Source organism: Opisthocomus hoazin, chromosome 5 (genome assembly GCF_030867145.1).
Source record: "Opisthocomus hoazin isolate bOpiHoa1 chromosome 5, bOpiHoa1.hap1, whole genome shotgun sequence".
NCBI lineage: Eukaryota > Metazoa > Chordata > Aves > Opisthocomiformes > Opisthocomidae > Opisthocomus > Opisthocomus hoazin.
Window position 1 is genome coordinate 21316174 of NC_134418.1, and position 24063 is coordinate 21340236.

General features: G+C 47.7%; 1 protein-coding gene across 1 annotated transcript; it reads right to left on the bottom strand.

Annotated features, from left to right (window-relative positions):
• Positions 1–3125: 3125 nt before the first annotated feature.
• LGI2 (leucine rich repeat LGI family member 2) lies at positions 3126–23793 on the bottom strand. The gene is made up of 8 exons (XM_075422084.1): positions 23588–23793; positions 23435–23506; positions 19969–20040; positions 16689–16760; positions 16105–16176; positions 14830–14999; positions 9459–9623; positions 3126–7152 (listed from the first exon to the last, which is right to left on the bottom strand). Exons 1-8 carry the CDS (start codon positions 23791–23793, stop codon positions 6335–6337), a joined length of 1647 nt encoding a protein of 548 aa, XP_075278199.1. The 3' UTR covers positions 3126–6334.
• Positions 23794–24063: the final 270 nt, after the last annotated feature.

A 24063-nucleotide genomic window follows, 5' to 3' on the forward strand; every position in this document is an offset into this window, starting at 1 on the left:
GGAGCCCCGGCAGCACTGGAGTGGGGCGGCTTGGGCACCTCGGCTGCCCGCACCTCCTTACCTGCACTGCTGCACCGACTGGGACTGGGATCCAGCACAGCCCTCGCCACACGGTCATCACCTGGGATTTCCTTCTCGTTTTCCAGCCCAAAAAGCAGTGAATGTTGGGGGTTTTTTTCTCCTACCTGCACCCATTTTCAGCCAGCAGCTTGCTCCTAGCTCCTCCAGCCCGTGTTGTGACGGGGAAGGAGAGCTGCCCGGCTCTCGGAGCCCTGCTTGCGTGGGATTTTATAGGACAAACTCAGACTATGAGGTTATACTTTTTAAAAATTGTAAAAATCAGGTGGTAGGTGTTCCTATGGTAGAGGGAGATGCAGTAAGTTGGTGGGAAGTCACTTCAGGACTCTGTAGTTACTCACTTCATTAAGTCTTTATTGTAACGATTTCAAGGTGCAACCCCAGCACCGTAATCAGATCCTGAGGTGATGGAGGAACAGATAATTGTAATGAGCCTTCCTCCAAAATGAAAGGCCTGCAGTTTTCTCCCCAGATGCTAACGGTACAGAGCAGAGTCAGAAAATGTTGTCATGGGAGCCCGGAGGAGCTGGAGATCCGAGGAGACCCTAGGGCTGCAGAGTTCATAAACAAACAGTAGGCAGATGCCATTAGCCAGAGTTGCTGATTTAACTTCTGTTTCCCCTTTCTATTTCTAGCTTGCTCTGAGAAGCACCCCAAGTAAATCTGCACCATCCTGGCCTCGTCGGTACTTGGCTTTCTGTAAAACTCTGGCAAAACCATTTACCATACTGGCAAGACCAGAAGAGAAAGGAACGGAAGAGCGCGAGTAATCAAGACGCAGAGAGAAATGCTGCTCCCTGCTTCCGTGTGCCAGCTCAGGCTCCGTCCACACCGACCCCACCAGTGGCGCGTGGTGAGTGCTTTCTTCACCCACTGGCCTTTCATTCACGGGACTAAAATGGAGAATTAATTGTCAGGGCACACCTGCAGCTGGAGGATGAGTCAGCCCCAAAGGGTTGCTGAGTCCGAAGAACTTAAACAGCCATTGAAGTTGGAAAATGAGCATTTTTGTACAATCCAGTGCTAATGTCCAAGCAGGAAATAGAAATGAACTTTGGAATAAAAGTCAACAATTGCAAATGAATAAAAATGGGAGGAATGCTACCAGAAGCCCTTCATTCTGGTGATGTCACGGTTCCCAAATGCCCTTCAGAAATGCAAATTGCCTACAGTGTAATAAAAAGGGCATTTTCTAGAGTGTGCAGAGCTTGCATAGTTTAATTAAGCATAAACTAGGGTGACTCTGGAAGGGAAAATGATGTGGATTGCATTCTCTGAGTGACCTTGGAAAGGCACTTGCTTTCTCTACACAGCAATTAAGTAAACTCACACTTCATATGCTGTCACTCCTATTCCTTTCCTTTATTTAGAAACGTATTTTTTTGTTCTCCCTGATTCCCTGATCTCACATTGATTTTTGTCTGTGCTTAGAAAAAGTGATTTGTTTCCCGCAAGGTAACTCAACATTTGTCTACAGCTTCACCATCTCTAGTTTTCTAATCTCTACTTCAATATTACTTGTATTAAACTCCTGCCACCTGCTTTCCTTGTTTTCCACCAAACTCTGACCAGGGGGCTGGATTAAGTTTCTGTGGCTATCATTTGAAATGCTTTCACAGTGTTAGTCTCTTGTGTTGTGGAGGCTCTAATGCCATGTGGCCAGCTGTTTTTATCAGATTTTGAAGGTCACTTTTGAAGCCCATTAGATCATCCAGCCTGGAGTTTCTCAAAAAGGAGGCTGTGACTGCATGGAGAATGCAAAAGGGGTTAAGGGGCTGGTTCCCAGATACTAAGGGGAAAAAAAAAAGGTGTTAGCAGCTGGGCTCCATTTCTTCCAGTTAGGGTGTGAAAAAAGTCTCTGATTCGTGGCTGTGAGCATTGCTGCCCAGAGGGAGTGGTGGTAGCAGCTCAGGTCTGTAGGACAGGCAGGAGTGGGACTTAGAAGGGATGAGTGGGACTCCTGCCACCATTTCTTACATATTTGCCTTCAGCTTGACCTTTCAAAAAGACCCTGCCCTGTCTCCTCCCAAAAATTTGCAGAGGGGTGACCATCCCTGCTTTGGGAATACTTTTCTCTTGGTATCTTGCTGTGACTTTCAAGGAGGAATAGAAACTTTCCAAGGAAAATTTCCAAGGTAAAGAGTGGAAAGGAAATGTTCCCCTAGCAAGGGCAAAGCACCCGGGGGAGGGCAGGTGGGGAAATGGTGCTGATTCGTAGCTGACGCTGGAGCTGTGGTGGAGCACCAGTGAACCACACTACGAGGGCTGCTGACTCATGAAAAGGTGGAATACCCAAAAGGAAAGCAATGATCCCGGAGCAATTGCATCCCATTATGGTATGTCAGACATGTCTTTGATTGCACAAGGCTATAATTACTTACAGAGAATTGCGCTGTTTCTGAAGAAAGAAGAGGAAACAAAAAGAATTAGTCGCTGTGTTAGTGACTAGCAGGATCAGTGGATAACGCTGAAGGATTGCTTTAAATAAAATGTATTCACCTTTCATAGATTTATATTTATTTTTGCAATTTCAGAGTCAATGCCAATGATTCAGTACAATTTAACAAACCTTAAGAGACCCCGCAGCGAAGATCTGAAAGTCTAGGCATTAACTTAGGGGGTTGGTTCTTATCCACTCTGCATGTAAGAAACACGCTTGAGTATCTTAAGTATCTTATGAAAATAATCTTGAAAATGAAGATCTCTTGGTTTTGGGGTAAGAAAGAAAGAAAAGAAACAACTGAGCCAAATACGCCCCGAAAATCGTACTAATAGCTGCATTACATAGGCACTAACACTAGATGGGGTGTAAGGAAAGAGTGAAGGGGAAAGCCAGGGAAGAGCGAAACCTTGGAGGTCCGAGCTACGTCAGGCACAGAAAGTGAGTTCAACCAAGCTGAGCACGCCTTCCTCCACGTTTTCAAACGCGAGACCTGATCATAAATGGACAAGGACTTGGTCACCCACCTTGCCCACCTCTCTGGCAGCGTGGATCTCCACAGCGTGGGTATTTTAAACACACACAACGCACCACGATTAGTCTCATTAACTACGTTTTATTCATACATCGAAAGAGTACAGAGACGTGTCAGTGGCATAGACTGCATCAGCTCCTCTTTCCTAAAAAAAGCTCGATGTATATACAGCCTTAAAATCCTCCCACTGTAGCTAGCACACTGTATTAAATCTATGCTTATATAAACTACTGTTTTTTACAGAGTTGTATGCACTTCAGAATATGTTAAAAATTACCAGGTGGCATGTTCTGTTATCCTTTCTCACTGTCCTCATGGCCTAACACTTGCAGCAAAAATTATGGATATGCATAGTTTATTTATTAATCAAAACAATTCCTATTACAGAATATAGGCCATGGAGACAAAACCGTTGTTGCATTTGGAAAGGCAGAAAGTGTTTTCAATGCTTAGTGATTTCTGTTGTTACGGCTGCATCCTGCAGCTTTTCCTTGGGAGCAGGAAGAGCAGAACGAGGCTCTCTAACACCCTGAAAAATGTACTGTAACCTTATCTTCATCAACGGGTGCTTTTTGGCCTCCCTCTTAGCAGCTGTGACCTCCTGTGCACCAACTCAGCAGAACAGGCGGGCCAGTGTCTGACTCTGGGCTCCTCCTGAAGCCGGAGGGATGCTGAGCTGGGCTTTCCGACCAAGCCCCACGGCCGCTGAGCAGAAGCGGTACCCTGCCCGCAGAATTCATTTCCCTCACTTTCTTCTTCTGGTCCCGTGTGAATGAGCTAGACTCCTGTGGATCACTTTATCCTCTCTGTTAAGCCTGTCTCTGCAGAGACCGTTTTAGTTTAATTCAACTTGATAGCCAAGTTTCAAAATCCCTTTGGCTCTTGAAACAGTACAGTCTCCTGGTATTCGATACACAAGCCCTGCTCCACCATCCTCTTGCTTCCCTTCAAGTAAAAAATGCCGAGATCCAATTTCTCTTAACTAGCTTTTAGCTCTGACTGATGCCCCTTGCTGAGTGAACAGTACTCACAGTGAGCCCTAAACAAAAGTGCTGGCGCACTGAGAAATGCCCCTCCTCATCAGAATATCTGACTCTATTTAAACATGCTCACTCGACAGAAAAGCAAGAAAAAAATGCCTTCCCACAACACAGGTTAAAGAAACATCGCTTGCCAGCCATACTTGCTTTAAAAAGTAAACTGGGAACATGGTAAGAAATTGCATTCACTGGCAGACGTATGAATCATTTCTTTGCTGTGTTGGATTTGTTAGCTTAATGCTAGGAGAGGTACTGCTAAAACCTGCTGCAGAGGGTTGGTTTGCATCTACAGGTCTGACTGAGCCACCGGGACTGACGCCGCACAGGGACTCGGAGGACAGAGTGCAATACTTCAGAGGGCTGGATGGGCTAAGTTGCCAATGCAGTTAAAAATAAAACCAGGATGAGCACCTCTACAGGAAAAAAAAATAACACGTCATTTAAAAACAGAATAAAACTAGTTACGTCTCTGAACAGGAATAATTTTATTTAATAGCTCTGAGGCAAAAGTTGGGGAAGGCGGTGATATTCCAGGTCACTGGTAGGTTGTGACTCCTCATGGTAGTCCTTGTGCATAATCCTCCCCTGCAGCACTGTTCACTTCTTGGATGTCAGAAAGGCTGTGAGAACATCTCCGTTTGTGGTAACAGGCCATGTTTCACATGCCCAGGGCAAAAATATGAAGCTCACCCAGGACAGAGATGGTGAGATGGCCCTGAGTATGAAGGACAGTTTCCTTTGCTCTGCCTGCTTTACGCAGAGCCTCCCTATTATCCCAGGCAGCAGTGCAGCAGCAAGACATGATAAAACAACCTAATACGCTAAGTGGTATAAAAACTTATAGAAACATATTGTGTAAGTGAACAAACAAGGGCTCTGAAACACAGTTTTGTTGGGTAAGGACAGTGGAGAGCCTTTCCAGGAACACGGTCCCTTGCTGTTATCCTGACAGAGGCTCCACGTGCCAGGACTGCCCTGTTTAGGGTGACCGAATGCCTTCGTCTGTAGCACCCAAAACACCGATGCTTTGTTCAAGTCCTCCTGTTTAACCTTCAATGGCTTGGCAGCCTGGCAAAAGCCTGCATCTACCAAGAGGAAACCCTTCTTCTTGGAGGCAGGGTTAGCTCTAGCCTGGAACAGCTCCAGCTCCTTGGTTTCAAAAGACTTCATGATACTGAAGTCATATTTAGACCTCAGCCAGAAGGAGGATTCCCCACATACAGGTTATGGTGACCCAAACCTGAATTTATTGCTTGTGAGCTATGCTGAGGGGAGAATGCTGGAGAATAAATCATCTCATTGTGTACAGACAAGCTACAGCACTGCAGAATGGAGATGTGTGTTTCAGGCTAAACTTACGCTCTGCCTTCTAGAATGAGAGACCACTACAGATTTACGTGTTAAAACAACTCAGAATCTACTGGGATCATCAGGAAGAATTTGAATTAGGGCAAAATGGGGTGGATTTCTGGAATACCTATTTAAAGAGAAAGTGGAGAGAGTTTGTAGTCGATTCATTCGTGGCACCAAGCAGACCTCTGTTATTATCTATGTTAACTTGTTCAGATCTCACAGTCTAGAAGTGACTACCCCTCTTTTCCTGGCTACCCAGTTACTGTGGGCTGGGCTATTTGTTACGCACAATTTGTTGCTGAAATAGTGATTCATGGAAGAAAAATGGCAATAGATTTTGACTTTCCCTTTAATCTACAATGAATTAAAATGATGCCTCAGTCTTACTATAAACCACAAAGACAGATTTTGAAGACAGACCTCAAAAAAACCAAAATAAAGTATATTCTAGAATGTTACTGTTCACTTTTACAATTCATCAGCAACCATGAAGAACTGGCTCTAGTCTTCAAAGCATTCCTAACATGTTAGTTTAAGAGTCAAGGTAATTTCTATGCTTTGTATGGCTTAGGCTTCGCTTTCTTTATCAGATATTCAATCCAAGATATTTTTCTGGGCAAAATTTAGATCATTCTTTAGATGTCAATATTAATCCTCACACACTGCGCTCTCCTCTGAATGAGTGCAGATTGCAAAATGTCTTTGAAAAAGGATAAAACGGACATGTCATGCAGTAACCAAGTAAATGCAATCCCTGATTAATACGCAAGTTTGAAAAGTTCAGAAAATGTCACCATATCCATAGGTGCACCCTATTTTTGGAAAGGTCTCTTTTTGTTTTGTTTGTGTATAAATGTCATTCTACATGAATTTCACTCCAGCAGCTTTTCATAAACTCAAGTCAATGATGATATGTTCAAATATTTGAGTGTTTCCTTTAAAACTAGAGGCAAAGAAAAAATCTCTTCGATCCGTTGACACAGCTGTGAAAGACCGTGGTGCCTGCACATAGATTTCTTTGAATAATCTGAAGAGCTTCCTTTCACCATCCCACTGGTAAATCTGGGAGAAGGTGTAGTCACTTCCCAAGGCCAGGTAGTAACTGTTCTTGAAGGAGAAAGGCTGCAGCGTCATGGCTCCTCGGGATGGAAGAGCCTGTATCTCCACAAACTGTTTGCTATTCCATTTCATAACTCTGGAGTCGCCAATGAATCTCGTGAGCGTGATGTACAGGTCATCTTGCATCCTGAAACTCTTCACAGCCAAGACATCTTCCATGTTGGGGATTTCGCTGTGTGGGACAAACTTTTTGGAAACTTTGTTCCACTGGAGTATAATGGGAACCTGCGACCGGCTAGAGAGGATTAAATGTGATTTCCCATCTATATCGAGAAACTCAGCGTCGGTGTCCCTGAACCACTCATGAAGGGACTGGTATGAGTAAAATCCTTTGTTATTCCACTTGTACACTGTTGACAAACCTGCTTTAGAGCTATCTGCTATGACAAAAAACATTTCGCTGTCTATCTCAAAAAGCTCTATATCATTTGGCTTGGAAATGCGAGATACTTCGATATCCTGGAATTTGACAAATTTTGTCCAGCTTTCGTCATACTTGTAAATGTGTGAGCCGCCAAAGAGCTGTGCCACCACCACAAAGACCTGGTCACCAACAAGAATGGCTTTACATCCCACTATGGACTGACCTATTGCCCAAAGAAAAAACAAAAAGCACATATATTAGCACAGTACAAAGCACCGTTTAAACCACAGAGAGATTACCAGATCACCTCTCCCCTTTTTAAAATCTGCACCATCTCGTAATTTCGTCTTCTGCTACATGCTGTCAGAGCTTCTTTTCATGCTTTTTTTTTCCCCCACTAACTGGAAAGATGACTTCAAATGTTGGGAATGTCACATCCCTCAAGGTGTGCAAGTATGATGCACCCTAAAATGGTTGTTTCTTTTTATCCAGAATATTTTTTCTTTCTCTGTTTGTTCAGCACATGCCCCTAATATCCAAAACAATTATTTAAGTCAAATTTTACTATTCCAAAATAACAAGAGTTGTTATCTCATGACTCAGCAGGAATCTGAAATTCTCTTATTCTTGGAATGTCTATCTTTCCAGCTTAACTAGAAGAATGAAATACAGTCTATTTTTCTTGCTCCAAGAGGGCCAGAGTCAGCTTTTTGCTAGTGTAAATAGAAATATTGACGCATCTTGTGGATATATCATCTGACAGCAGGATGAAACAGATAAACCTAACTTGTTTCTGTTAAGTATTCTTGAGATTACGTTAAACTAGAAATATTTAGGAATATTGCAGTTGCCAGATTAGATCAGATTGGGTTATGGTCCCTTTTGAGAATTTCAAGTCACTACACAAGAACCACATTCAAAAAGTGACAAGTAGACTACGTACGAAAGGTTTTGTTGGAAGAAGAGAGGAATTCCTCTCTGAAGTGGACAGTTTAAGTAGAGCTACAGCTTCACAGATTCCCCTGTGCGTGCTTGGTCACAGTCACTGCGGGAGACTCACCCTGGCACCCCTGCGGGTCCCCTGCCCATCGCTGTTTCGCAGCCGACCTGGGATGATCGGCCACCCTTCCAGCGTGGGAGGGGTGGGATTTGTCTCAAGTACCCTAAGGTATCTGCAGCATAGACACGAATGCTCGAGCTGGTCATCCCAGCTCCTTCTGGTCTAACAAGTCAAAAAGCACTCTAGGAGAGATGTCACCTGGCCTGTCGATGTCTCCTTTTGCAGAAGTCAGCAATGCCTGTTCTCTGCATGTTGACTGTGAAGGCAACCTCGACCACTAGCTCAGCTCCATAAGCCCACGTTGTAAAGGGCTAAATTCAGATATCCGAATGCCAAGCATACACTTAGTAATGAAACTCCTCATGGAGCACATAGCTGGCTCCTGAGGTCTACAAAACACTCTTCAGGCTCCACAAAAGGCTCTTTACATGTCTGTGTCCCCTGGCAAAGGCCTCTCGTCCACTTACATTTCAGAGTTGAGAGCTCAAGCTCAGGCCTAAACCTAAAAAAGCAAAATATTTCATTTCCCAGATTTCCTGATGGAGGGGCAGCATCTTGTACACTTTCGTTAGTGACACAGAGAGCTGACCTGAGGAGGTAGGTGCTTGCTGCCTTTGTAGACTTCAACCCCAGATGAGGACGCAGCACACTCTTTGTTTCCCAAAACGCAAGGTTAAAAATAATCTAGCACACATAACAAGGAACAGGAGGGAAGGGTGCTTCATGGACAAATTTAGCTCCTGAGACTTCGGAAGCAGTAGGCTGAAGTAGCTGGGGAATCGCGCAGCATGTAAAAGCTCTAAAGACCGACCCTGCTGTCATGGTGTGACTGAGCACCAGGAGTGTCGGTTAGGGACAGAATCGTTGTTAGCATTAGAAAATCACCTGGCATCCACATGGGCTTTTTGTTTGATGAGCGGTCTGGCCAGGACGCCAATTCAGCATGTTTGTAAATGAAAGCTTTACAGCACACCTTTTAGGTAACAACCACGGTTTAAATATTTCTAAGTCATCTTCAGCTGTGAAACACGCTTTCCGGGCCAGCCCACCCTAGAAGCATCCTTCAGACCTACTTCCTTCTACATGCAGTGGAGTATTTTTACATTCTGTTTTGCAGGCACTTTGGCAAGAGGGAGGGCTCCATCAGCTTTAACTTGCCGTGTGAGTCAGGCAGCGAGTGCTAAGCTGGGCCACGGCATGACACTCGCAGCAAGTGTTTGTGCCTTCAGAACAATTTATAAGATCAGACAAAAAAAGCCTAGTTTGGGTGCTACAGCGAGGTTAAATGTGCATGTTATTAATCAGATGCATGACTGCATGAAGTCGCTCATCTCCAAACATTACACACTTTGATTTGCCAAATTCAACAGCGATTTGGGACAAAAACCATCAGCTGGTCCCATCTACGAATCTCGCCCTTGCGAAATGCCAGCAGTTCACCACTGACTGGAATCCCAGTGTTCATGTACCTGTGATATTGTCATAACTCCTGAAATTCATTTCAATGTGATCCCACTCCAGCACCATGCAGTTCTCCATGCTGGGCTGTGCAATGGCGACGAACACATCATTCTTTGAGTTGAACGTATCCACTGAAACTGACTGGTAGGGCAAAATCTGGTGAACAACAAAATCTAGAAACATACATTTACAACAGTTAGGATACATCCTTGCTGGAAACACAGAGTAAGTGGTCACTGATTATAATGATTTACACAGAAAAATGAGTGAAATACTCTGAATTTTGTGTAACACTAGCATGGAAGTGTCAGTGCTCACGTCAGGCATGCAGCAACCAGGGGAAAGCGTCTCCTGCTTTAGGCATCATAAACTGTCCTCCGGAAATACAGCTGCCAAGGAGATCAGACAGGTAAATAGCGGCAGAAATCGCATTTTCCAGCAAGGCTGGCTGGTATCAGTGAAATCAGGATATCGAGAGAGAAGTCTCTTTCCCCACAGCTGGAAGTTGCTTTCCCGTCAAGTGAAATGGCCTTGCTAGAATCACTTTCAAGCTGAGAGACAGCAACTTCCAGCTGAAGTCCAATAACTTCTTAAGTCATGCAAATTTAATCACTAGCAATTTGTGTTATGCTAAACCAGGCAGAAAGTGAAATGATATCTGAAGTTTGCCTGGGGATAACCCCATTTCAGCTAGACCATAGACAGAATGGTGTAATCAAAAACTCAGTTAACATAACATTTTATGGGGCATTGTAAAGTAGTTTAGGCATAAAATACAACCAACCTGCAAATTACTACCCAGTGGAAAACTTACTCTAGACACTAAGACTGAGGAGTTGGAGCAACCTGCAAAGACTAGGAGTGTAACTCCAAAAGTCAAGATTTTTTTCTCAAAATCTAACTGCCGTTGTAGATTTAACTCTAAAATTCACCCTGGGCTAAGCCAGCAGTCAGCACAGAGACAACGTGGGGCAAAGCGAGGAGGCTCGGGTCTGAATTTCATCTTTGGCCTGACAGCTGGGCAAGGTCATTATTAGCAGAAAAAGAAGCCGGTATAGCAGAGCTGACAAAGAAAAGCCAGCACTTGGGTCTAGAATGGTGGCAGAAGGCCTGCGCTGAAGTGATCTGTCAATATAGATATATAGAAAAGGAGATGCATCTTCCGCTACGACGGCATTTCTCTGCAGAACCACACACCGCTCTGTTTCAGGCTGCGTTTGCTACATGCCTTCACCATGCACTCCGACACTGGCAGGGCCTGAGCATCCAGGGATTTTGGTGAAATGGTAATTAAGTCCTCACTCGAGTCCCTCATTTTGGTGCATTATGAAATAATTGTTTTTGAATGAAGAACTCTCTGTCTCTGCATGCTTGAAAGCCTTGCCCTTGAGGAGTTACACTTCTGGAAAATAAAGACAGATGACTACCATTAAACAAACAGAGCAGATTCTACAGCTGCAAAAGAAATTACAGTCTCCATTCTTTGAGGGACTATTATAAATAGAGTTTGGGCTTGATTCATAAATGCTGGTAGGAAAACAAGAAAGTTATCTTCATTCTCACTGGGAAAATAAAAGGACTGGACAAAACTGACACTGAAGTATGCAGAAAGTAAAAGTAAGTGATAAATCATGAAAGGTAGCTAAGGACAGAACAATAGCAGGTATAGTCACAGAAAATCAAATTAATTTTAAATCGTGAGGAAAAAAACCAAAAAAACTCTAATGCTGAAAAAGACATCTCTTGCAATCTGAACAGTTGTGAAACACTTTGAGGGAATGTGTGAATCAAAACAAACCAGTCTGTGTGTTAAAACCCACCGCTCATTCAGAAATGATTCAGTGTTAACACTGCTATTTTTACTTGGACCCATCATTGGGCTCTTTATGTCACTAGATGAGTAAAAATGGGTAACAAAATCAGACATAATCCGTAAAAAGCAAAAAAAGTTGGTTTTAGCACCAGTTGGAAACACTAGACTCTCACGTGGAGCAGGGTTACACAGTAAGGAGACACTGCCACATCAGGCTTACCAAAAATTTAGGTCCTGGGGACTCGATTTAGTTTTCTGGGCAGGTCCATGTGCCTTGCTTTAATGCTAGAAAGAGCTCATACAATAAATACAGGTTGGAGGGTGGATACTTCACAACATTTTTTCTCTTTTAAGCTGAATCTGCCCGCTCAGGAGAGGGAAGGGGACGCGGCCCTTGCTTCTGCCACACTGCTGGCTGTGCAGGCTGCTGCTCGCTCCCTCTCACCCCAGTGCACAGTTTTGCTCTCTCTCTGTCTCAAGACACGTGGTTTTAATGCTGCTTTCTGCTGGCTGAGGGCCAGGGTGGTCCCCCCCGTTCTCCAGCCGCCTGCTCCACCTCTGCTCCTTTGGCTGCTGAATGGGCACGCGCTGTCATGGATGAGGGACCCAGCGCTCCGGTTGTTGGGCTGATCTACCTTCTGGCAGGTCCTGCTCTGGCTGGCCCCAGCACACAGGAGCGCCGATGCTGGCAGAGCACAGGGGGAATGCTGGAGGACACTGAAGAGAAAGGGGAGTGATGACCTGTTTGGGCAGCAGCTTCTAAGCTGTGTCCTGCGCCTCAGCCACCAGCTGGTCCCCCTGTCCTCATGGCTTTCTTCACTGCAGTGGAGACCTCTGCTCCAGGTGAGGCTGCCCGGGACCTGGGGGTGCTGTCAGGGAGCATTACCCACCCCTTCCCATCTCTGACCACGGCCACACAGGTGACCTCCAGCACAGGAGAGAGTACAGAGCAGGTAACTCTTAATCTGCAAACTACCTTCCTTCCAGCCAGCGGGGAAAGAGAGGACCACCTCCAGAAGGTAGTCTCAGCTAGGTAGAGACAGAGGAAACCAAGCTTCAGGAGCTCGGTGAGACGATTGCTGCTGGCAGGTCTGGGAAAACGGGTCCCAGGCACACACACGCAGCCTGCTTCCCGTGACTGTGGGAAGGCGAGGCCCTTTTTCCAGTCTCCTGAAAGTAAGTACACGTTCCCCTGCCACGCTTACACGGCACAGCCCCCTCGCAGACTGTCGCAAGAGAAAGAGAAGAAACAAAGTGAAACGGCTGAACCCGCTTCCACGATGCAAACTGTGAGAAATGGAGAAGAGAGAAGCTGTCACAAGAAGGGTTAAAGTGCCGATCACCGACACTGTGAATCGCTTTCTCTGTGAAGAAGCAAGAGGAGCGTTTTGTTCTTCGGCTTTGCTTTTTTGCAGTCTGGCAGCACCTCTTTACGCCTCTCCTCCTGTTACCATTGTAGAAGTTCAGCAGATGCAATGAGCTGATGGAGCCGCCACGACGTACATTTTACCAAGCAAACTGCTCTGTTACCACATCCTAAATCTAGTCACGCCCGACACAGAGTACCAGAGACCAGAAATGATGGAAAGTCTGATCGCGCCTGGCAAAGGAGGGAAATACGATGCTAGAGACTACCATGAATGAAAAACGTTTGCAAAAGCACTGCCTGTCGCCGAGCGGGAAAGGAGAATACACTGACAGGGTGCATAGATTTACTTCAGAATATGGCACAAGCCTGAGCCTGTGACTCCTCAGTCCTCACGGAATGAATATGGACACATTTACGCTCCCTTTGGATCCGAGGGAGGCAGTGGCAGAGGAGGAGAAAGCAGCTGCGGCCTGACGCCACAGGCTGCCAAGGCCACCGGAGGGTCACAGCTGGAGCAAGGCAGCTTGTGCCTCGGCGCAGGGGTCGTGTGGCTGTCTCGAGGGTGACACATTCCTGAAGATCTGCATTTCTACCCTGCTGATCTCTGGCTTGTCTCTTACGGGTCATTTCTGCGTACAGCCTGTCCCTCTCGGGCACTCTGTAAGGAGCCGGAGCTGCGCGTCTGCTCCCTTCACCCTCACTAGCAGGGGAGCTCCGGGAAGCCTGCTGCTGCCCACCCCCGGGCACACGGCCTGCCCTCACAGCAGCCAGCGAGCGACTGGTTCCAATACGTCCTTTACTCTCTGACGAGCGTATGAAAGCCATATGCTGTGCTGCGAGAGCCCTTCTCCGATGGCATTAGAACAAATACTCAGCTGGGCAACGCTGGCACCACCTGACGCCTTGGCAAACTCTACAGCGTGCAAGATTAGGTTGATGCTTGGTGCAATTCCGCTTACAGCAGACGAAGGGACTGACAGTAGGGGTGAATTTTGCCTGTCGCTACTTCATAGTTAGCTTTCTGGATGCCAAGAGATGACAGAGGGCAGTTAGTGTAGGTCTGAGGACCAGGTAGGTAAGGCTTGTTCTCGCACGCTGTTAGTGCTGCCTAATTGCTTAAACCAGACGGAGATGAAATGAAGCCTGCTTTTACTTTGTCCTTTTGCATCTCGGAGGATTTGCAGACACAGGAACGTAACTTCGGTACCAGTCTAAGCTACAGTGCCCTTCTGTTTTTGACATCCTTTTATGTATCAGATTATCGTGCTTTACTTCTGCTATTCTTCTGACGTATTTTTGAATTCTGAGTTAATTCTCTTTTCCTTTACACATTGCCCTTGGATTAGCGTTCATACCTTGTCCTGAAACTTTATTTTACATTACTAGTAATCAACTTTCCTATTGGCTTTTAACAATGATGACTGACTTGATGACAGATGAGAAACTGAACACCTCTGATAATACCATATGGAAAAAAGGCAGAGTGCTGACATCATATACATGAAAGATGAAAAATAATACTCGCAGCTGATATTCTCAGTTATATGATGTGACTACATTTAGAGACAGGTAACTGCGGCTGTTCCATCATAAAATATAAGCATAACCACATGCAAGTTTCTCTTCACTTCCTTCAGCATGCTTTACATTACTGAAAATAAAAATCAAGATCCTTAACAAGACAGTAGTCAGAATATTATTAGACATTTCTTTCCAACTTAATGCAGTTCCATAAAAAACTGCCGGCAGTATGGCCGCCACATTTGATGCTATTAAATCGTGGCCTATTGAATAAAGATAACAGATATAGCTACATTCTTTGAACTTCTTCTCATTGCTTTCTGTGAAATACAGAGATTTTGGGAAGCTCATCTGCCGTAACTATATGGCTTTATTCCAGATAATAGAAAGCATTCTGTGATGAAAATTAAGTCACAAAGTGAGTCGTAATCAAGTCTTTTGGAATATGAATAGTCACAGCTCTTCTCCCATTATCGCTTGATGCAAATAAAAACTCAGTACTTACTTTGGCTTCAAAACGTAATTTTCCCCTTTTATGCTTGCTCTAGTACTCGGAAGAGCTTTGTATGTAACCCTTTCCTCCCCCCAAGTCATGCTCACAGAAGCGAAAGGGTATCATCTAAACTTCTGATATTTAACCATTTGTAGTGTGCTTAGAAATATACATTCTGAATACCTGTAGTGGTGCATTCATAAGCAAAACTTGTCACATCATTTAACTTCTTATCCTGATATTCTGCTGGACCAATACACAGGACATCAGAAACAGTGGAATTTGTCATCTTTAACCACAAAAACAACCACTTGGCTTTGCAGTCACACTCAAATTTATTTCCCCTTAAATCTCTAAAAAACACACAGAAATAAACATATTTGAAAAGGTTGATAGCAATATGAATACTACAGAACTGTTATCACCTTGACATGCTGAATTTAAAATACCTGAGTAGCCTTGAATTGGTTTTGAACTGAGAACAGGGAAGTTTCTTAAGTTTTACTTGGGCTCCCTTAATACGGACACCCCTCCACTGAGGTGCTGCCCTTGGAAAAACTGTTTCAGTCTAGGAAATATGCCCACGCGTAATCTTACTGACAGAGCGCTGTGATTCGCCTGTAAAGTCACCCACGTTTGTAAGTTCTCGTAGGACAGGACTGCAACGTAATAACTCCTGACAGCGTGGCTGTCTGCTGCCAGCCTCCGTCCCACCACCTACTGCTGGCGCAGCTAAATCCCATTCCTGCACTGGAACCACTCCAGTACCACTGGTTAAGAGAGCGGCCTTGCTGATACCGTTTCTGTGTTACACTCAATACAGACAGAAGGCTTGTATTTTTAGAGTCGCTGCTGATGTGGAGTCAATTTAACGTCCCCTACTAATGTATGTGCAATTTCAACACTGTACCTGTTCTTCAGTTCCTTGGCAATTTTTGTGGCTTGCAATTGTACTTCGTTATTTGGGAGAGCCCGGCCGAAAACAGGGGAAGCTGACTAGCAGCTCAGTTATATGAGAAAACACTGACAGTAAGTCAGCAATGTGCTACAACTGCACAAAAATAAGAAAAGAAGCATGCATTCTTTTAATGAATCCCTCTTACTAAAATAATCTCAGGGAATACATGCAACAGTACCAGGAAAAAATGTTTCGAGAAATTGTAGTTTTAAAATTCATTGTCTCCCCTTCCCTAAAAAACAATCTATATGAAACATCAGAAGGAAGTACAATAGTGCAAGCTACATACAGCATCATGAGAAGCAACAGTGACCTGAGAAACAGCAGTTATTTCAGAGGAGTCTACCAAGTAAACAATTTTAAAATGAGAAAAGCTAGAACAACAAAACGCACATTTCGGTGCAGATGCCAGATACAGCACCACACAAACTCCACGCGTAAAGCCCAGAGTAACAGAGCGACAGAAGCAGGCAGTCAATAGAAAGAGTCTCATTACTTACAGTTCAATTAGAGAATCTAAATCACTGAACACATCCCTGGGCAGAGCTTTGAGATGGTTGTTGGCCAAAGAACTAGAAAAGAAAGTTAGACCTTAGCATCGTTGCTGCCTCTCGCCTGGCTGACTCTTACTAGGTCTGAGCTCACTTGGTAACGATCCGGTACTGCGCAGCCACTGGCATTGCTCATAGTTACTAGGAACAGGGACAGACTAATTATCCACATTCGAGAATGGTGATTGCTTGAAGCTGGCGTAAGTAAAATTTATTAAATTAATTAAAAATTGTCATTGGCCAGGTGAAACGTAGCACGCGGAGCAACCACTGAGCACGCAGCAAAGAAACAGGGCTGTTAATCACGAGCAGGGGGTACCGCGGTGGTACAGGTGCAGCAGCCCCGGGTCACAGCCGAAAGTGCCGCAGCGCTGCCCCAGCAGGACTTTTTTTAAGGCCATTTTGTAATTTGTGGAAGGCACGTTATCAACAGCGAGAGGAAGCTGATGCACGGAGGGGAAGGGAGAGCCAGCGGTGCCCCACAAGAGTTTTGTTCAAGTAGGAATTACTCTACCAAATGTTGAATAACTTACAGGTGAGTCAGGTCTCGGAGGCCACGAAACGCATTTCTTGAAATGGTTTCAATTTTGTTTCCTTCAATGAATCTAGGCAAAAAAATAAATATTTTAGAAGACTTTAATTAGCTGTATTGTTAGCATCACCAGTGCTTTAACCTATGGTCTCCAAATTCGGCAGGTTCCTGGGTCGCCCCTTCAGACTTAAAGGCGGGGAAGTCTCGGTGGAGCTGCTCATGCTCCCTTTTACCCTTTCCTCGGGGGGACCGCGGGGAGCGATGCAGGTACGGGGCAGCACAAGGGAGAGCTGCGTGATGCAAGTATCCAGCAGAAGAGGAGAAAAACAAACAAAGCAATCTCTGTTGGTTAATCCTTTCGGCATGTGTTACATGAGGCAAGAGACTTGTGTAGGAGAGGCCTCCGAGGTGGACTTCAGAAGCTAAATTCCCACCTTCCCCTCACAAACCACCTGCGTTTTAAAGCAACGGGGCAGCACAGCAGACAGAGGGTCTGACGGGAAGCTCCCGTGGTGGCACGCACTGTGCCACCTCCGCACCCACAGAGCCGTGCCATGAGCAGCAGCTACGTTCTGGTGGGCACCCAAAGTCTGCATAAACGGCAAGACCACTGCCTTGTTTTCCTTCTCGCTGCCGCGGTCCGGCTCCCTGCAGCTGGGATGCCACCTCTGCAGGGTCACGGCCTGGTGCACTGGGGGAACAACAACAGGCACGTATCGATTCCAGGAGCACGCTGCTCCTCCTGACTGTGTGTCAGTGTTTAAAGAAAGAGCTGATATTTGAGCATCTTGACCCCCAAGCACTTGAGGACGCATCCCTAAATACACCGTCAGCCCTGCAAAGCGACTGCAGCCAGGTGGCCATCAAGATATTGCATGGTACAGCTGTACCTGCACAAAGACAACTGCATGCTGACTTTACAAAAGGTTTTATCAGATAAAAGTGTCTCCCTTCCTCCCACGCAGCCTTGTTTGCCTTCCAGGGAAACAGAGGAAAAATGCTATGAGCCAAGGTCTCATAGAAAGAGTCAAGATGGGGATGCAGATTATCAGTGCTCTGGGTTCTGCAGTTTAAACATAGCCAAAACATGAAGTGACCGGGACCCTGACTACACGCAAAGGATGCGGATGAGAAACTGCAGTGTCTGTGCGGGGGATGTCAGAAGAGGGTCAGCGGTGCTCCGTTACCAGGCTGCCTGGGGACAAGAATTCAATCCGCGGAGCAGAGCCAGCTGCCTCCCGACACCCTCACCGGCACCTGGCATCCCCGCACAGCGCCGGCTCTCCGGGCCGGGCACGTAAACACGGCTTCACTGCACGCATTGCAGCAAGACGGCGCAAATTTGGGCTGGGGCTCAGTCGTTTGCCAGATCCCTAAGTCACCAAACCCGGCTTCGAAGGGATGCTGCCCTGGGAACGCCACTCTGATCGCCAGCAAAGCTCCCGTCTTCGTCAGACCTGTCTCACCCAGACTCTGTAAATGGAGCCGGTTAGTTTTAGGGTGCACTGAATGCTACTATCAGTGCTGCAAGCGCAGCAGGAGACAGCTGGAGAGAGAGAGATATATCTATATATACACACATAGGCATCTGCTGTGGGTGCTCCCCAGCTGCTCTTCATCTGGAGACTTTGCTTTGTGCACAAAGAAACATCATTCTTGTTTGTCAGTGAGGTCTTCTTCCTCTCCGTAAGGTCTGATCACTGGTAACTGAGCGGTATGAGTTATTGAAGCTGTAATGGTGTTACTGGCTGCATGGCCAAAAAGCACAACCCAGAGAAAGGCCACTCACACCCAGTTCCCCAACGGTGGAGACGCCGTTTGCTGGGAAGAGGAAGAGCTCTGTGGACTTGGCAGGGAGGGCGAGCACCACCGTTAACTGAGGCCACTTGTTCGGCTGCTGCCAAAGGAAATGGAAACTGGAAGGCTTTACCAGCCTTCACTCCGCTCCTTGGTCTGCAGCTGCCAACCAGGATCAGAGATTTTCCCCTGGACCAGCTGAGGAGGCGCAGGAGTTTTGCCTTTCAGACAAGCGTCTGGCTGCAGTCACCAGCACAACTGCTACAACAGCACACGCGGCTGGGACAAGCTCCGTGTCAGACTCCTCAGCACTTGAAAGTAAGCCATTAATGAAACAATACACAAATGTTTTTCTTCCTTTTTGCAAACATTCTGCAAATCACTTTTTGTAGACACATGGCAAAGAGAATAATTAGATAACTCGGTATCGCTGAAAAATCCAGACGTAGCTGAATGGTGGATTTCAGCATATACCATTCAACATTATCCTCCGTGTCTTGGGCTGCAAATTCCATTGCTGGCTGCTCCACACACAGCAGACTTAGTCCTGAGTATACCCCACCTTCACAGCTGCTTGCCTGCAAGGCTTTTGCAAGAATCAGTTTTGTGAGCATTGATCCTACTTCAGAAAAGACAGAAACTTTTCCACAGCTACCTTTCAGCACAGGAAGGTGGGTGGAAAGATGAATTTTTTTCCAGATTGTATTCAGAGTTTCAAACATACCAGCTCATGTCCGGTAACACAGAGAAATGGCAGTCCTTTGGAGTATGAAGTGAGGACAACCTGGTACCAGGGCTCATACTTTTTTTAAAAGAAAAAAAGGGTGACCTAAAATTAAAAAAAAAAAATCGGGAAATGAAGATAATGTAAAAATCAATGAAGAAGTGAACTAAGTAAAGAAAAGGAGAGTTAAATTTAAATAATAATATAGATATCTACAATAATTTATATGAAATATATATTTATATTCATAATTATTTATAATATAATGATAAATACCCCAGGCATTAAGTGGGACATCAGAACAAAGACGAAGTCGGAGCGGAAAGTTTAGGGGAAGAGAGCCAGTCTGGTAATCAGGGTTGTTCTGGGCAGTGCACGGATACTCTGCACCGTCTCTCCAGGCTGCCAGCGGGCCACGAGAGCCTTCCCTACCTCTTTCCCAGGGTTCGCAACCCTTCGACAGCGATGGCATTGTTCTGGAGAGCCAGGACAAGCTCTTGCTCAGCAATGCTTTTTTGGTGTACCATAATTGCACAGAGCCATCTCGCATTCACGGCGTATTTTAAAAATCCACTGTAACCTCTGAAAAATGGTGAGCCATCATAAAGGACATTTGCACAGGAGTGGAACATAAATCCTTCATCTCCCCTGCTCCTGGGAATCACAGTAAAGACTCAGACTCCACAGCAGGAGTCTTGGCAACTGATCAAAACATCTTGATTTATAAAGGACAGGGGAAGACATAAAATACCAAACTTACAGGTATTCTAGATGGAAGAGACCAGCAAAGGCATCATCTCGTATCACAGTGAAGGAGTTGGAGTTCAGCAAGCTGAAAATGGAGACCAGGCATTAGGAAAGCACATTAAAACTTGACACACTGCATTATGCCTGTTGTGTTTATTGCCCGTGACCAAACTAATCCTACTGACTCAAGCCCCTATTGCCCCACCAGTGCAGCACACATAAAATACTGTGGAACGGTCTATTAAAAAAAAAAAAAAAATATATATATATATATATATCTCAAAGGCATAATGTGATGCCAGTTAACAGCCCTGGCTCCTCAGGAAAAACGTTTGCTGTGCCGTTCACCTTGGTTCCATGCAACCTGGTTGTCGACTCTGGTCCCCTGAGCAGGACAAGCCATCCTTCAAGGGTAGGTCTGCTGAGCGGGGACCCCGGGTGCCACCACCCCTCCAGCCACACCGAAAATTTTCAAGAGACCCTCTCGGCACCCATCCCGAGCTCGCGGGAAGGGGGTAGCCCTTTTGCGCAAGCACCAGCTCCCACTTGCGCGGTCTGGGTGATTCAGCGCTGGCTCCTCCTGTGCTCCCGAGGCAATGCTCCAAGTCTGACCTGCAGACGGGCTACAGCCCGTGGCGTGGGAGCAGAGCGCGCGGTTCATGCGGCTGGTTTGTCAGCCGGAAACGCAGACGTGCCCAAGCCACCAGAGACAGGGGGTCCTGCCGCGCTTCCAAAGCCAAGCCCCGTGTCCGCAGGCAGCGAGGAAGAGCAGCGGCGCTGGCTGCTCCAGGCACCGCCTCGCCCTCCCGCGTGAACTTCAGGGACAAAACGCGTCAGAGCGGCGCCGGAGCGGCTGTCACCTGAGCCGGGACAAGGTGGTCAGGGAGAAGGACGCTACGGAATGGCTTTGCCAGCCAAGTTCCTTCTTTGCTGTGTCAAAGCACAACGATCTCCAGTGCTGATGTCCAAAGGCACGGAGACCGGTCTCCTTTTAAGAAAATAGCAAAACTTTTAATTTGGTCCCAAAATCGAATGCTACTCAAAGAAATCATTTTTGGGAAATCTTAGAATTTTCCGCTGCGAGTGAATATGTCTGCATTAATCGCTTTATTAGAGCAACTTCTTAATCCTCTCTTTGTATGGCTTTAGACATTTTGCTAAAATTAATTTAGAACACCAATGAACATGAAATGCAAACTTTCCCTGTGATCCTCGATTATTATGCTAATACCAGACAAATGCTCCTTAAATTATCCCACAGAAATCTGACAAAGATGCAGACCGCCATCAGAAATAAATCCTCACATTACTATTTTACCACGGCTACTGCCACAGAAGACGTAGTCCTGAGGTACCCAAGTGCTCAATTATGCATGTACCTCTTTTGTCATTTAATCATTCTTTTTTCTCGTGTTTGAAGGGAAAAGTCACAAATTACACTGACCCGCACAACTTGTCAGGGCCCAAGGTGGTCGTGGGGGCGGTCAGAAACCCCTCTTGCTCCCACGGCTGATCTACTGACTAAAGCGACATAGGCAACTCCTGACCTTCTCAACAACTGTCCTCCGCCCCGCCACCCCACACCCCAACGTCTCCTCCTGGAAATCTACAGCTAAGAAAAAGGGTAACCTTCTATCTTCATGAAGCTAATGAAAAGGGTAACCTTCATCTTCATCTACCCCATGAAGGGTAACCTTATAGAATCATGGAATCGCTAAGGTTGGAAAAGACCTCTAACATCAAGTCCGACCGTCAACCCAACACCACCACGCCTGCTAAACCGTGTCCCGAAGTGCCACATCTACATGTTTTTTGAACACCTCCAGGGATGGGGACTCCACCACCTCCCTGGGCAGCCTGTTCCAGTGTCTGACCACTCTTTCAGTAAAGAAATTTTTCCTAATCTAAACCTCCCCTGATGCAACTTGAGGCCATTGCCTCTCGTCCTATTGCTAGTAACCTGGGAGAAGAGACCAACACCTGCCTCACTACAACCTCCTTTCAGACAGCTGTAGAGAGTGATAAGGTCTCCCCTCAGCCTCCTCTTCTTCATCTAAACAGCCCCAGCTCCCTCAGTTGTTCCTCATTAAGACTTGTTCTCCAGACCCCTCACCAGCCTCGTTGCTCATCTGTCTTCTACCTTCATCTGCTCTTCCTCCTTCTTCCCACCACCACTATCCAAAACAAGCCTGATTCCCCTCATCTCAGATTTTTCACCCACAGTTTCTCTCAAACCACTCTTGGATTCACCCCTTTCCTTCCCAGCTGGCACAAGTCTGCTGTTTGCCCCTGTTCTCCAGTGGGCAAAGCTCCCCTGCCCTCGGCTCTGTGCTGGCCTCCAAGACCCACAAAAAAATTGGGTTTGGGATCGGTGCCATGCCAAAGAAGGTGAAAGCCTCCACCCCTTGCTTTGCCCACTTCAGCATTTTCCACGGGGTGCTGCTCCCACCAGACAGCGAGACAGGCCTGCCTTGGAGTCAGACAAAGTGGGGGTGCCCGAGGAGAGGAGGCTGGCCACCACGCTCCCAGTGCCTTCAGGGACTATCTCTCGCTAAGACCAGTTTTAACATCTAGCTCTGTGGCAAGCGCTTAGCCCGGCTTTCTGGCACGCCTCGCATCTTTGTGCTGGATTTTTCTCTGCTGCGTGTCTTTGCTCTGGGGGTAACCCAGCCCTTACAAGGGGAGGCGTGGAGGGTCCGCTTGGTATCGGGTGTCACGGGCGGGCTGCGCTGGGCCAGGCAGGGCACAGGCAGCGGCATGGCGTCACCACAGACTACCGGGCAAGCCAGTATCTGGGCTCCCCGGGTGGGCTGCACCACACCGCGTACCCCTGTGCCGTCCCCGCTACCACCTCCCGGAGCAGCTACGCGACAGCAAGTTTGGGTAAAGCTGCCGGCACCGCAGGCACAAACCCGGCTGCAACACGGGCACGACCACAGGACTTGCGCGAGGTCAGGATGGAGGGAGGGCTGCAGCGTGCTGGGAGCTGGGCCGCCGTCCCCTGGGCCGGAGGACCGCCAGGTCGGGAGGCATCCCAAGGGCCGCGCTCCGAGTGGGGACGCCGCAGCACGGAGCCACGCTGCAGACCACGCCAGCGCTTCGTGCCCAGGGGTGCGTCCCGGCAGCCTCCGCTCGCCCCCCGTCGCGCCCGCCAACGTCCCAAAGCCAAGGCGAGACTCCCGGCACACAGCGAGAGCCTCCACATGACTCCAGGGGGACGCTCAGCCCGAAAGTTAGGAAAGTTGAGATTGGGAAAACAAAAACAAGAGGAGCTTGGGGCGTCAGCAAACACCTTGTCCCCCTTCAGCAGCTAAATGCGGGTTTTAGGAAGTGGTTTGAGAGAGGGAAACGCACCCCTCCGCCGTGCGCGACGCCTCCGCAGAGCTGCAGAAGCTGGGGGTCCTCCCGGCCCCTCCCTGGCCGCACGGACACCGCAGCCCCCCGGCCCGCCGGCCGCAGCCCCCCCGCGCCCCACTCACAGCAGCTGCAGGGCGGGCAGGTGGGAAAACATCCTGTCCTTCACCTCCGAGAAGGTCCCGTTCACCAGGCTCCTGCGCGGAAAAACCACAAGTCAGGCGGGACCCCCCCGCATCCCCGCCCCGCGTACCCCCCCCCCCTCCCCCGGCACTCACAAGGAGCCCAGGCCGGCGGGGAGGCTCCGCGGCGGCCCCGCCGCCCCCACGCACAGCGCCGACTCCCGCCAGCAGCTGCAGGGCGGCGAGCAGCGCGCTGCCTTCCGCGGGGCGGCGGCGGGGCCGGCCAGCGGCACCAGCGGCAGCAGCAGCGCCAGCAGCACCGGCAGCACCGGCAGCACCGGCAGCCGCAGCGCGGCCGCCATGCCGCCCGCCCGCCCGCCGGCCCTGCCCGGCGCAGCGCGGCACCGCCCCGGCGATGCGATGCGATGCGGGGCCGGGCCGGGGGCGGGCGGCGGGTCCCGGCGGGGCGGGGGGTGGGCCCCGCTCCTACCGCACCCGCGCGGGAGGAGAACGTCTCTCTCCCACCGGCACCCTCGCCCATCTGATCGCAGAACGGCTTGGGCTGGAAGGGACCTCGTAGCCCATCTGGTCCCAGCCCCCAGCAACGGGCACGGACACCTTCCACCAGCCCA

Coding starts and splice junctions, on each gene's coding strand:
- LGI2 (XM_075422084.1), bottom strand. CDS start 23,793: ATGGCGGCCGCGCTGCGGCTGCCGGTGCTGCCGGTGCTGCCGGTGCTG. Junction 16,761..19,968: donor CTCTTCCATCTAGAATACCT/GTAAGTTTGGTA, acceptor TTTTTTGCCTAG/ATTCATTGAAGGAAACAAAA. Junction 7,153..9,458: donor GAGTTATGACAATATCACAG/GTACATGAACAC, acceptor TTTGGGCAATAG/GTCAGTCCATAGTGGGATGT.